This window comes from Gadus macrocephalus, chromosome 23, assembly GCF_031168955.1.
Source record: "Gadus macrocephalus chromosome 23, ASM3116895v1".
Taxonomy (NCBI): Eukaryota; Metazoa; Chordata; class Actinopteri; order Gadiformes; family Gadidae; genus Gadus; species Gadus macrocephalus.
In genome coordinates this window covers 1067082-1079960 of record NC_082404.1, presented here as the reverse complement: position 1 = coordinate 1079960, position 12879 = coordinate 1067082, and the positions used below count along the sequence as shown (strand labels likewise).

Below are 12879 nucleotides of genomic sequence, written 5' to 3'. Positions count from 1 at the left end.
GGACATTTATGTCTAATGACATCCAAAATTGCTTCTGAACGATACATGCCTTGAGCCAATTCTTGGCAAACGTATTTAAATCTTAATGCTCTGAACTAACTAACTACTTTGGCATTTTCTCAGTTCCACATTCCACTCTGATGCCTTCTATTCTAATGAAATGTTTGACCGTAAACTAGACAGACACCGTTAAAGACATCTGGAGGGGCCCCTCGGACTCAGGAGCTGACAGAGTGTGGGGCGTGGGGCCAAGAGGAGCTGCGTAGCTCACGCATGCGCAGTCCTGTACCGGCGTAGAAAGGCTGGCCTTACGGATTAGAGTCCACTTTCTCAGGTCAGTTAAATTAACGTTATATAATATTGATTGGTATACATTGATCGCTAGAACTATTAACCCTTCAGTCCCAGACACAATGCTGTCTATCTTCACGTTGTCGTTTCGGTTAATACTAACGGTTTATCTCGGAGCTAAGTGACTTAGCCGTGGTTGGCTAGCATTAGCATGCTAGTTAGTCTGTTATGGACTGGGGACTGTTATGACAGCTCCATTTGAAACATTAATAACCTTTACTCTACCTAGTAGCCTATACTGTACCTAGTAGCCTATTCTGTATACTATACCTAGTAGCCTACACTGTACCTAGTAGCCTATACGTATACTACACCAGGTCGCCCATACTGTACCTAGGCTTCTATACTGAATACTGTACCTAGTAGCCTATAATGTACCTACTAGCCTATACTGGAACTAGTAGCCTATAATGTATACTGTACCTAGTAGCCTATACTGTACGTAGTAACATATACTATACCTAGTAGCCTATAATGTACCTACTAGCCTATACTGTATACTGTAGTAGCCTATACTATACCTAGTAGCATACACTGTACCTAGTAGCCTTTAATGTACCTAGTAGCCTATACTGTATACTATACCTAGTAGCCTATACTATACCTAGTAGCATACACTGTACCTAGTAGCCTATAATGTACCTATTAGCCTATACTGTATACTATACCTAGTACGCTATACTGTACCTAGTAGCCTGTTCTGTACCTAGACATGATGCATACGAAGCACAGAACACACCGACCGGCTGGCTGCGTGACCCAATATAACCTTTTGCTAACGCCAAAACAACAGTGTCATGACAGTGTTGACTGTTTACTTTCCATGCAAGCTTTAAATGATCCAATCGTAGATGAGGTGTTTTCCTCCACGTCCAACCACGTTTATCCGTCTCTCCAGGAGACATGATGAGTCAGAGTAAAGACAATGCGCGGCTCAAGAGCTACAAGAACAAGGCGCTCAACTCAGATGAGATGAGGAGGAGGCGGGAGGAGGAGGGACTGCAGTTGCGCAAACAGAAGAAAGATGAACAGGTGTGTATGAGCTTCAATATGTCCGACTTGGACATTATTATTAAAGGGGCTCCTCTGCTTGTCTTTTCTTCCTATGGTGGGTTTTATTGTTTATTTTGGACTCATTTGTAGAGAAGCACGTCAAAGGAAGTTAACTACCTATCTAATCAGTAATTAGATAGATGCATTACTGTTGCATACTGTGTGGAAATAGAAATCAAGTTTATACTCTTTTTATACTTTGCCAGCTCTTCAAGAGGCGAAACGTTGCAACGGTGGAGGAAGATGGAGCACTGGAGGAGGATGGAATGGCCGACAGTGGCTATCTGGAGTCCCAGGCCAACAACATGGACGCCCTCATGGTAGGGTGAAAGCAGCTTCATTACAAGCAACGGTACCTTGTGGTCATGGAACACGATGCAGTACAGAATGACGGTGGTCGAGCCCATGGTGCACTCGTAGCATTCCTTCTCGGCAACGACTTTCATGAGATACCAATAGCACTGTTATTGCTTGTGCTTGTATGCTGAGATTTTTACACTTGTTGACAGTTGAACTAGGATCTAGAAAAATAACAAATAGTTTGGTGGGGAATCATCTGTTCTCTTCGTCTGTTGCCACTGATGGTGGCCGCGTGTCTCTGTGCCTCCTGAAGGGGGGGGGCATATCGGTGGACATGACACAGATGATCTTTTCCAGTGCCCCCGAGCAGCAGCTCATTGGCACTCAGCGCTTCCGGAAGCTCCTATCCAAAGGTACAAACAGATTCATACTTTACATATGCTTAGCAGATGCATCTATCACCTTTTTTCTTTCTGTTTCTTTCTGAAACTATGCACCTGATGCATAAATTCGAGTTATTTTTGTAGTGTCGTCTGCATGGCTTATGTCTTATTGTTCCGGACAGAACCCAACCCACCCATTGATGAGGTCATAGCCACTCCCGGGGTGGTGGATCGCTTCGTGGAGTTCCTGAAGAGGAGGGAAAACTGCACGCTGCAGGTACTGTGGCTTCAGCTGCTGAGGTGCTGTTAGGGAATGCTGGTGTAGGGGTAAGGGCCATCCACCCCCAAAGTCTGTGTTTCCTCCTAAGGATGGGTCTGGGTTCACTGTGAGATGCTTTAGAAGAGTCTGCTTGAAAAGATAAGGATGCTGAATTTTTGGTAATGTCTGTTGATTTTCATACATTGGATGCGTATTTGCCATGGTTGCTAGTTCGAGGCTGCATGGGTGCTCACCAACATCGCGTCAGGGACGTCCCATCAGACCAGGGTGGTCATCCAGGCGGGGGCCGTGCCCATCTTCATAGAGATGCTCACCTCAGACTTTGAAGATGTCCAGGAGCAGGTAGGGAGCGTTGAACCAAGTACCCGACGACATAACTCACTAGATTGACCAAGATTAGATTGACACCCAAGGTGACCTTGGGTGTCTTGAAAGGCGCCTCTAAATTAAATGTATTATTATTATTATTAGATTCATATACTGATACTGTAACAAAGGAAAAAAATATTTTTTGATTAAATTGTGGGGGGATGACCTTTATTCTTTGGATGCTCCTTTCAAATATTAACTGAGAGCTACAAATAGGTACAAAGGCTGCGGTGAAAACCAAAAGGTGACACAATGCAGATTGAGATGTGTGTGGAATCTTGTTGATCGGTGGGTTCTCTCCTCTCACCCAGGCTGTGTGGGCCCTGGGGAACATCGCAGGAGACAGCACTGAGTGCCGGGACTACGTGGTGGACTGCAACATCCTGCCCTCCCTAGTCCAGTACGTAGCACTCGGTTCCTCTCTGTTCTACGCTCCTCACATGGGCTACTTACCACCATGGACACGCCCGATCTCGTCTGATCTCGGAAGCTAAGCATGGTCTGGCCTTACCTGGATGGGAGACCGCCTGGGCATACCAGGTGCTGCAAGTGGTGTCGGGTGGTGGCCTATAGGTGGCACTCTTCCCTCTGGCCCCTTCACTCATCAATCCCGATGCCCCAGTGCAGTGACGGGGACAATGTGCTGTAGGGCTGTCAAAATTGCTCAAAAATGACATTCGAATGTTCGTTTTGAAAGAAATCACGAATTCGAACTATTCGAATATCTGGTTGCCTATTTTACGCAGTTGCCGTCAATATGTCAATAATGCGACAAAACCATGGTTCAAATTAGTGGGATATATATATATATATATGTATACGTCTCGTTGAGAGTGCTGGTGGGCGGCGGCTTCCTGCTGGGCATTTCCTTACTTTAAAACGAGGGACATCGCGAACAGACGGAGGCTCATTCACAAAGCAGTTAGGCGCTTGTACCGCGGGAGTGTTTTTTCACATTCAAATATTATGAGGGACATCGCGAACAGACAGAGGCTCACTCACAAAGCAGATAGGCGCTTGTGTAACCGAGCGTTGGCACTTAGATATTTATATGACAAGAATGACACAAACGTGGAAGGGAAAATAGTCTCGTTTACTTACCGTATTGGTCCGAATATAAGACGGCCTTTTTTCCCCTCGAAATAGGTCTGAAAAAGTTGGGTCGTCTTATATTCGGGGTCTAGTATTCAGAGCGCAGTTTCTCTTCTTCGCCTCTCCCTTTAAATGGCAATACACATTCGCGGCCGCAGGTTGCGCCAGAAATTGGTTCCGGGAAGAAGTAGTCCTCCAGCGTCCTTAACAACCAGACCGTTACCGGTGTTTCAAGACAGGCTGACCATTAGAGACAAGTGGCTCAAAAGTGAGTCAGGTCAATCAACAACAGCGGAGGAGCTATGATCCCAATTTTTAAATAATGGTCGTCAATAAGGCAGAGTCAAGTAACAACTGCCAAGCTGCCAAGAAGTTTGGGGTCACGGAGTGTAACGTAAGAAGATGGCGAGCACCAAAATAACGTCTCAAAGACGTCAACAGTCAGCGCAAATCCTACCGTGGTCCTCAAAGTGGCCGTTTCAGTGAGGTTGACCGGAGAGTTTTTGAATACGTCAGAGAAAACGCGCTTTCGGCGGAGCCGGTGGAAGCGGAGCAGCTGGGGAGCGATGACAGCGAGAGCAAACACAGCGGGGCAGAGGACGTGTGTGAGGGATAGAGAGACATCGGAGGAGAAGTTTGGCGAATTTTAGTTAAGTTTAGTTAAATATGTGGCCTGTATTTTTCTATGTTATTTAAAAATGTTCCCAATGTTGCTTGATTATTGCTTGATATTAATTTTGAATCATACTGTACATATTTTGCCTTGAAAGTACCGTGGCCTTTACTGGCATTATTATTATTGTCATTAATATAACAAGTGTTTAATTCACTGTTCTTTGTTCTGCAAATCTGGTCTGCAAATCTTTTTTTCTAAATGTTTGTGTTGAAAAACGGGGGGTCGTCTTATAATCAGGGTCGTCTTATATTCGGACCAATACGGTAGTACATATCAGAAGTCACCCAGTCACAGCGTGAGAGCTGGAATAGAGTGGCGAAGTCACGCCCCTTCCGGTAGGGCTCATGGGACCTATGAGATCGAAAAATATGAATGGGTGTCAATGGAGAGAAAATAATTATTTTCTGGTCCCAGTCTTTATATGCCCTGGATTACACATATGTTGTTTGTGGATTTAAATTATAATTTTTCATGCAAAGAAAACTAAAAATGTTCGTGAAGAAGTTTGATAATTTTAGGTTTTATGTGAGGCCGCTTTGTGAACTACAGCTCTTCGCTGCTCTCGACGCATATGATATACGTCACCACACCCGCCCTTGGAACTCGGCACAGAGATGGCGATCTCTCTGCCCCACTTCACCGCTTTTTCCAAGGGGAGGATAAAAGCATCGAAAGAGGTGAAAACCATTATAAGTCGGGGCACGTGCAGAGTTTCAGTTATGCCGATGGGAAGATTGTCGGTCTTCTCCACGCCAGTCGCAGGGAGCGTGACGTCACATACGAGCCGTGTAGTCTTTCTCGTTGTGTTTTCTCTACAGCCTTTATCTGAACAATTGCACAATAAACGGTCGAACTCTTTGCATGAAAAATTATCCTTTAAATCCACAAACAACATATGTGTAATCCAGGGCATATAAAGACTGGGACCAGAAAATAATTATTTTCTCTCCATTGACACCCATTCATATTTTTCGATCTCATAGGTCCCATGAGCCCTACCGGAAGGGGCGTGACTTCGCCACTCTATACCTATATCCAAGTACGGAAACCCCGAGGGGATAAAATACATTCGCTCTTCACAATACTAGTCTGTTACACTTGTACCGCGGGAGTGTTTTCGAATTCGAATATTATGAGGGACATCGCGAACAGACAGAGGCTCATTCACAAAGCAGATAGAGGCGCTTGTACCGCGGGAGTGTTTTTTCACATTCGAATATTAATTTTCACGTTCGAATTCGCGTTTTTGGATTCATTTCGAACGAATATTCGTTGACAGCCCTAATGTGCTGTGGAAGGTGCCGTCCTTCGGAGGAGACGTAAAACCGAGGTCCAGACTCACTGAGGTCATAAGAGATCCCAGGGCACTTATCGCAATGAGTAGGGGTTTCCCCGGTGTCCGGGCCCTCCCAGGCTCATTCAATCTGGCACCCTAATCATCCTCCTGTATAATTGGCTGACTCATTAATTCCCTCACTCTCCACCTCAAGCTGGTGTGTGGTGAGCGTTATGGCGCAGATTGGCTGCCGTGCATCACCCAAGTGGGTGTTACACACTGGTGGTGGTTAGTGAGGTTCCCCCTTCCCTGTTAAAGTCTCTTTGAGTGTCTAGAAAAGCGCTATATAAATTCAATTAATTATTATTATTATTACTTTAGTTTCTTTGGTTTCTTCCTCTGTCTTATTTTTAAGTTTTAAGTTTTATTGTAATGCCGCTTTATTCTTACTAAACGTGATCATTGGTCCAGGTTTAAAGCATAAATTAGTATGAAGTAACAACAACATACAATTGAATAACAAAGTGAATGGATGTCGTCTCCCAGGTTGTTGGCCAAGCAGAACCGCCTGACCATGATGCGGAACGCTGTGTGGGCGCTCTCAAACCTGTGTCGAGGGAAGAACCCGCCGCCAGACTTCAGCAAGGTAACCGTCGCCATGGTCACCATCATGCCCAGCACGCTGCTGAAGTTAAAGGGGGTATCCCGCCACCACCCCCTGCTGGCTGATTGGTGGGGCCGCCTTCTCCCTGCTAATGGATGAGGCTGAACACCCACTCCTGAGGGATAATCTATCCATCCATTAGTTTTACCTTCACTGACGGTACCTGCAGTGCCTACAGTAAACCATACTACCTACATGTAGGGTCAAACACTAGACTTGGTAGCCCCGCCCATTCTGCTGGTGATTTGAGTTAGTCCTGCAGAAGAGTCTGGAGAAGAGCAATACATTTCTTTCTGCTTCCGATACGTTTTTGTGGGAGCCAATCACCAAGCTGGCTTTTCTCCCTGGCTCGCTATTGGCTGGTTTAACACAATGACGACAGGGAGGCGACAGCAAGCAGCCAGTTGCGTACAGAGTCATTGAACTAGGCCCATTGATCACGCCTCTTGTGCTGAAGAAAGTGACAGCAGCTTCCTCAGACCAACGTGTGATCTACGATTGAGCTTGGTCTGGCAATAGCCAGGCTAGTCAAACACATCATCAGCAGCATTACAAACAGAAAGTCCACCCCTTACCCCCCTGCAGGTGTCCCCGTGTCTCAGTGTGCTGTCCTGGCTGCTGTTCGTCAACGACACGGACATCCTGGCAGATGCGTGCTGGGCGCTCTCCTACCTGTCAGACGGACCCAACGACAAGATCCAGGCTGTCATCGACTCTGGGGTGTGCCGTAGGCTGGTGGAGTTACTGCTGTAAGGAATCACGGACATGGTTTAGGCCTGGTTTGGCATCCTTACAGCTAAATTTTGAGTCAATTAAGTTCAGTGGCTGACATGGTTTTGTGTTTGTAGACACTCTGACTACAAGGTGGTGTCTCCTGCCTTACGCGCTGTGGGGAACATAGTCACGGGAGATGACCTACAGACACAGGTAGGTGACCCCTGACCCTCCCTGGGAGGCACAGACACCCTAGGTCCAAGTGGTGTGTCAGCCCATATATTGAACCCCATTAGCTTGTCCCATTTTTGGAGAAAAATTGAAAGTGAGATATTTTCTTTCAATTGAAATGCTACACTCAAGAAGGTTGGTTAACATATAGGATGTTTTTCCTGTGTGCGTCAGCTAGGGATGTTAACCAATGACCGTTTGACCGCTGGTTGACCGCATCAACGTTAAACGATCAATCTTGTCGCTTGTCGGTTAAAAAAAAATTGGGATCAGTGTGGACTGTGGAGTGTGTGTTGGTTTCACTTCACACAAAAAGATGATCAGATCAGATGACCTATTTGAATTTGGACGGACACTGTGTCTCTAGCCCGCTGTCTAATTTCTCCTCAAGTATTAATTATTCCTGCATGAGAGCGGCAGAAAATATGATCTCTCAATTATTATGGACAGTAGACTAAACGCTATAAGACTGCAGTTAGCCATCTCATTCCAAGATCTTTTTGTGTGAAGGGGAAAAAAAGTATCCCTCACATTTTTCCATATCCTGCAAACTAAACAAGCGGCGTCTCTTCGGAGCTGTCATTTTCTTAAATGCGCCACGGCAATGTTTCAAATGAGCTCCTAACGCTGCCCTCTTCCGATTGGCCCCTGGTGAATCCCGCGCTGGGTCTCAACGAGGTCCGCGCCATCTCAGACCATTGTGGGCGTTCGAGCCCGCTCTCTACACACGGTCAACTTGCAGTAAGCATGCCTCGTGTTTCAATTCAACACAGGTCATGCCGCGGTTAGAGCCACTGCCTCTCACTCGGAGAGTGTGTGTGTGTGAGTCGGAGGCAGAACAGGAGAGAGATAAGCAGAGTTGCGAAATAACAGGCGGCTGGCGCGGCTCAAAATGGTTATTTCAAATAGCACATTTTAATCTGATGGGTTAACCGGTTTCAACCGGTTAATGAGGCTCGGTGGTTGGTCAAGAATATTTTACATTTTCGCCATCCCTAGCGTCAGCAATGCACTCCTATGTCACTGGTTTCTACTTAAACACCTGGTCATTAGCCCCAGAACTTCCCACCTTTTAGCCACCGTCTCCCTGAAACCATGGAAACCAGTATCTCTATCCCTTTCCTGAACAGTGATTGTTCAGATCCAGGTCCCTCAAGGCGAGTATTTCATATTGTGTGTGTGGGGGTGTGTGCTTATCGTTGTGCGTTATGCAGGTGATCTTGAACTGTTCAGCGCTTCAGTCCCTGCTCCATCTCCTCAGCAGCACCAAGGAGTCCATCAAGAAGGAGGCCTGCTGGACCATCTCCAACATCACGGCAGGCAACCGAGCACAGATCCAGGTGGGACACCACCTTTTGTAATCAACCACCCAGTTTCTAGATCAGACCCTGGGACAATCCTATCAACCCATAAAATCTATCACAGTGAGGTAGTTATTTCCACTAGTAGCTTGTATGTGGTTCCTACCCATTTGTCTCTTTGTGCAAAACTAATGTCAGAAATATAGTGTTCAATCTTAATACTTCATTAGCCATCAATCTCCCGCACATCCATATGCTTATCGCATATGGATGAGGAAAAACTGAAAACTGCCAAGGTTGGGAAAACTGCCCATTGGGATTGGGATTGGTGAATGTGAGCAAGAACAGGCGATGTGCCATCATGACTTTCAAGTGACTAATCCCAGTCTCTCTCTCTCTCTCTCTCTCTCTCTCTCTCTCTCTCTCTCTCTCTCTCTCTCTCTCTCTCTCTCTCTCTCTCTCTCTCTCTCTCTCTCTCTCTCTCTCTCTCTCTCTCTCTCTCTCTCTCTCTCTCTCTCTCTCTCTCTCTCTCTCTCTCTCTCTCTCTCTCTCTTTTTTTTTTTTCTCTTTCTTTCTTTCTCCCCCCCCTCCCTCCAGTTGGTGATGGATGCAGGACTGATGCCCCCACTCATCGCCATCCTGCAGGTGGCAGAGTTCCGGACACGTAAGGAGGCGGCCTGGGCTATCACCAACGCTACCTCCGGGGGTTCAGCAGAGCAGATCAGGTCGGTCCCACTGTGAAAATGTGAACACATCTGGTTCAGGTGCCCAAGGAACCCTGGTTGTAGAGTACATCACATACGTTAATTTGGTTAAGCATTTAGCTCTACTGCCGATTTCTCTTCGATGTGGTTAATCTCTGTGGTTAATCCCACAGTGTCAGGGTTACTGCCTGTTAAATATTCTGGTGGTCAATAAATCATCGGGTAAATCTATTCCTACTGTCCATCTGAGACCTTTCAACAGTGTCGTCCTCCCTGTCCTCCCCTGCAGGCACCTGGTGGGCCTGGGCTGCATAAGCCCGCTGTGTGACCTGCTGACCTTGATGGACTCGAAGATCGTGCAGGTGGCGCTGAACGGCCTGGAGAACGTGCTGCGCCTGGGGGAGCAGGAGGCCAAGAGAGGAGGGGGCATCAACCCCTACTGTGCTCTCATAGAGGAGGCATATGGTGGGACCCTCACAGAAAAAGTGTCCATATACCACCAACACTCCTGTAGCACTTTCTGTTATGATATAAGGATGGTCTAGCGGTTAGGCTGTCTGCAGTTTACCTGTAGTAAATCTTCAGCAGGAGGGAGAGGAGATGGAAGACGGATCCGCGCTGTCCTGCCTAACCCAGCACAGCAGCTTTCCTGCTCATCTCGACAGAGGGTTAGAAAGGTTTTTCAAATAATTCTTTCCAAATGGAAAACAGTTTCCAAGATCCCTCTGTCGAAATGAGCGTGAAAGCTGCTGTGCTGGGTTAGGCAGGACAGAGCGGATCCGCTTCATCTCCGCTCCAAAGAGCGCTATCATCTGTATTGTCAATCCTCTCGACCCCATTCATTGTGATCCACCCCCATTCAGAACTTGTAGTCGTGCATTTTTCCTCCGGTGATTTGATGAAGCGTCAAGTCACCGGAAGTGTATTGGTAAAAATATTCTATAAATATATGATGAAACATACTGTTGGAGCACAATTTTGTTTTAGGGGTTTAATGAGTGGCTGTAGATCAGATACAATATAATTATGATATTGTATTTGATCTACAGTGACCAAAATACAATATCATCTATTTACTGTTATGATTTATAACAGTAAAGGGATCACCTACAATATGATGAATTTACGTCTTTAAGGTGCACTAATATGACACTGATATCACCCAACTAAATTAACATGTTACCTCCCCCCTCCATGTCCCTCTCTCCACCCTCCATGCCTCTCTCCCCCTCTCCTGGCTCTCCACCCTCCATGCCTCTCTCCCCCTCTCCTCCTTCTCCACCCTCCATGCCTCTCCCCCTCTCCCCCCAGGCCTGGACAAGCTGGACTTCCTGCAGCACCATGAGAACAAGGAGATCTACCAGAAGGCCTTCGACCTGAACGAGCGCTACTTCAGTCCCGAGGATGAGGACCCGGCGCTGGCCCCCGCCGTTGACATGCAGCAGCAGCAGTTCCTCTTCCAGCAGTGTGAGGGCCCCGTGGAGGGCTTCCAGCTATAATGCCCCTCCTGCTCCAATTCCTGCTCCTTCTCCGCTCCGCCGTCCATCGTCTTCATCACCTCTGTGCTTCTCCTCGTCCTCCTCCAGCCAGGGCAGAACCGTGGTCCCCTCAACTCCCACAGATTGTTCAAGATGATTTGTGGTGCGGTACTTCTGCATTCGTACTCCTAGTAGACCTCACCCCTCCCTGCCTGGCGGACCGCGCGTGTGTTGGCTTGCAACAGGAACAGCGTGGTGCTTTGCCATCGCGGTAACCCTCCCCCACTATCACCCAACGCCACACAAGACCCCCCTGGGTTTCCACCAGCGATCTCAGATTGGTGGAGGATTCCCCCTCTCCCGGTGAAGAGGGATTTGGCAATAACCGCTTGTCTCATTGAACTGCAGGTGTTGACTCTAGACAGACAAACACACAGACGTGAGTTTCCATTTGAGTTAATTTCCCCCAGGACGACCCCAAGAGAAGGCACTCTTAACCACTGGGCGGTGATGAGTGACCCCATGCATCACCGTGGTCACCAGACTTATTATTCCACGGTCTGTTGAACTGTGGCAGGTCCCCCCTCCCGAAGGACTGGACTGACCGTATTCCACTAGCAGGGCCTACAGGACAGAATGGAAGTGACCTCCCTACCACTCCTCTCTAGCCGTCCGTCTAGCTACCGTTTGGCCAGAGTGAACGCATTAGGATCAGGACGGGTGTTTGGTTAAAGGAGCGCAGCTTGTTTCTCCGTTCTCATTGGGTGTCCATTTTGGATCCCACACCATGCATTCCTTCTCCCAGTAACCACTTCTCTCACAACGGGCTCCCTACACTACATGTGAGGAGCCAGGGGCGCACGTCCTCCCATGGCGCCATGGGATCTCCAATCTTCCATGCACGGACACTGAACAAAGACTAGAACTAGGTGTGCTATTGAACAAGACGCCTGCTGCACAGCAGAGCCGTGCGGGTGGCAATTTGCATTTCAAAACTGGGCTATAATCCCATTACATTTTTTTAAGCACTTTAGTTTGGGCCTCCTGACTGCCGGTAGTTTCTAAATGCTTGACCCCGTTATGATTGTTTGACGTTGTTGGCACGTTACCCAACCAACCCGCTCAGGAAGTGAGGCGTGAACAGCACGCCCTGAAGCAGTTCCTTTTTCTGCCCCTCCCTGGTCTCGTCCGACCATGGACCTGACCTGGAGTCCATCGAGGACTTGGCCTGCTCACATACAAGCTGGGTTCTCCAGTGGGGCCACTTTCCAAAACAACCAACAACCCTGACAGAAAACTCTACCAATGGAAAATCGGATTCAAATGTTTCTTTTAGGCATCAAGAAAATCCAAACTGTCGGCTTCCTCTGTGTTGCTCTGGTTACATGAGCAAGTTTGGACTTGCCAAATTATTCATACTCACAAGCTAATCCTAATTTATATTTCAAGTGTTCTTTTAAATCATGATTTTAAAGTTGATATTAAAACAGCACATCTTTATCAGGTAGGCCTCTCGTCTCAACTCCTCGCTGCCGTTCCCTTTTCTCCCCCCATAAGTTAAGTAGTTTCCTCAATCCAGATTTAACTTTTCTGATGATTCTCATCTTTGAAAAAACTCAATCATTGTCAAGGCCTTTTTGTGGTTTGTCATTTTGCAAATTGCGTGTTCTACCATGTTCATTATTCCATCGAGTTTGTGCAACTGTCCTGTTTAAACTATTTGCATAAAAGCAGTTTCATGAATGAATGCTTGGGAGTTTAGTTTTATGATGTAATATGAAACGTCAAACATTGTAAAAATGTCATGTGAACATGAAATTGGTTCTATCACACAGAGGTTTTATATAGGGTTTGAAGCAACAATTGGCCAGCATCACATTTTAAGCAAAGATTACTTTCCTAATATTGGCGCTGTCGTAATTAAAAAGCAACATCGTTGGCGGGCCAGGTAAATTTGGATAATGATAATAATAGTATCGAGCAATGTTATGTAGATAATTTTTTTTA

At 46.8% G+C, this 12879-nt stretch overlaps 1 protein-coding gene across 1 annotated transcript; it reads left to right on the top strand.

The window, feature by feature from the left end:
- Window positions 1-219: 219 nt before the first annotated feature.
- kpna1 (karyopherin alpha 1 (importin alpha 5)) lies at window positions 220-12619 on the top strand. Its single transcript, XM_060044835.1, has 14 exons — window positions 220-334; window positions 1250-1383; window positions 1611-1724; window positions 2018-2117; window positions 2270-2364; window positions 2578-2709; window positions 3048-3136; window positions 6327-6426; window positions 7030-7193; window positions 7293-7371; window positions 8604-8729; window positions 9288-9415; window positions 9684-9859; window positions 10706-12619. Exons 2-14 carry the CDS (start codon window positions 1255-1257, stop codon window positions 10891-10893), a joined length of 1620 nt encoding a protein of 539 aa, XP_059900818.1. The 5' UTR covers window positions 220-334; window positions 1250-1254; the 3' UTR covers window positions 10894-12619.
- The last annotated feature ends 260 nt before the right edge of the window (window positions 12620-12879 follow it).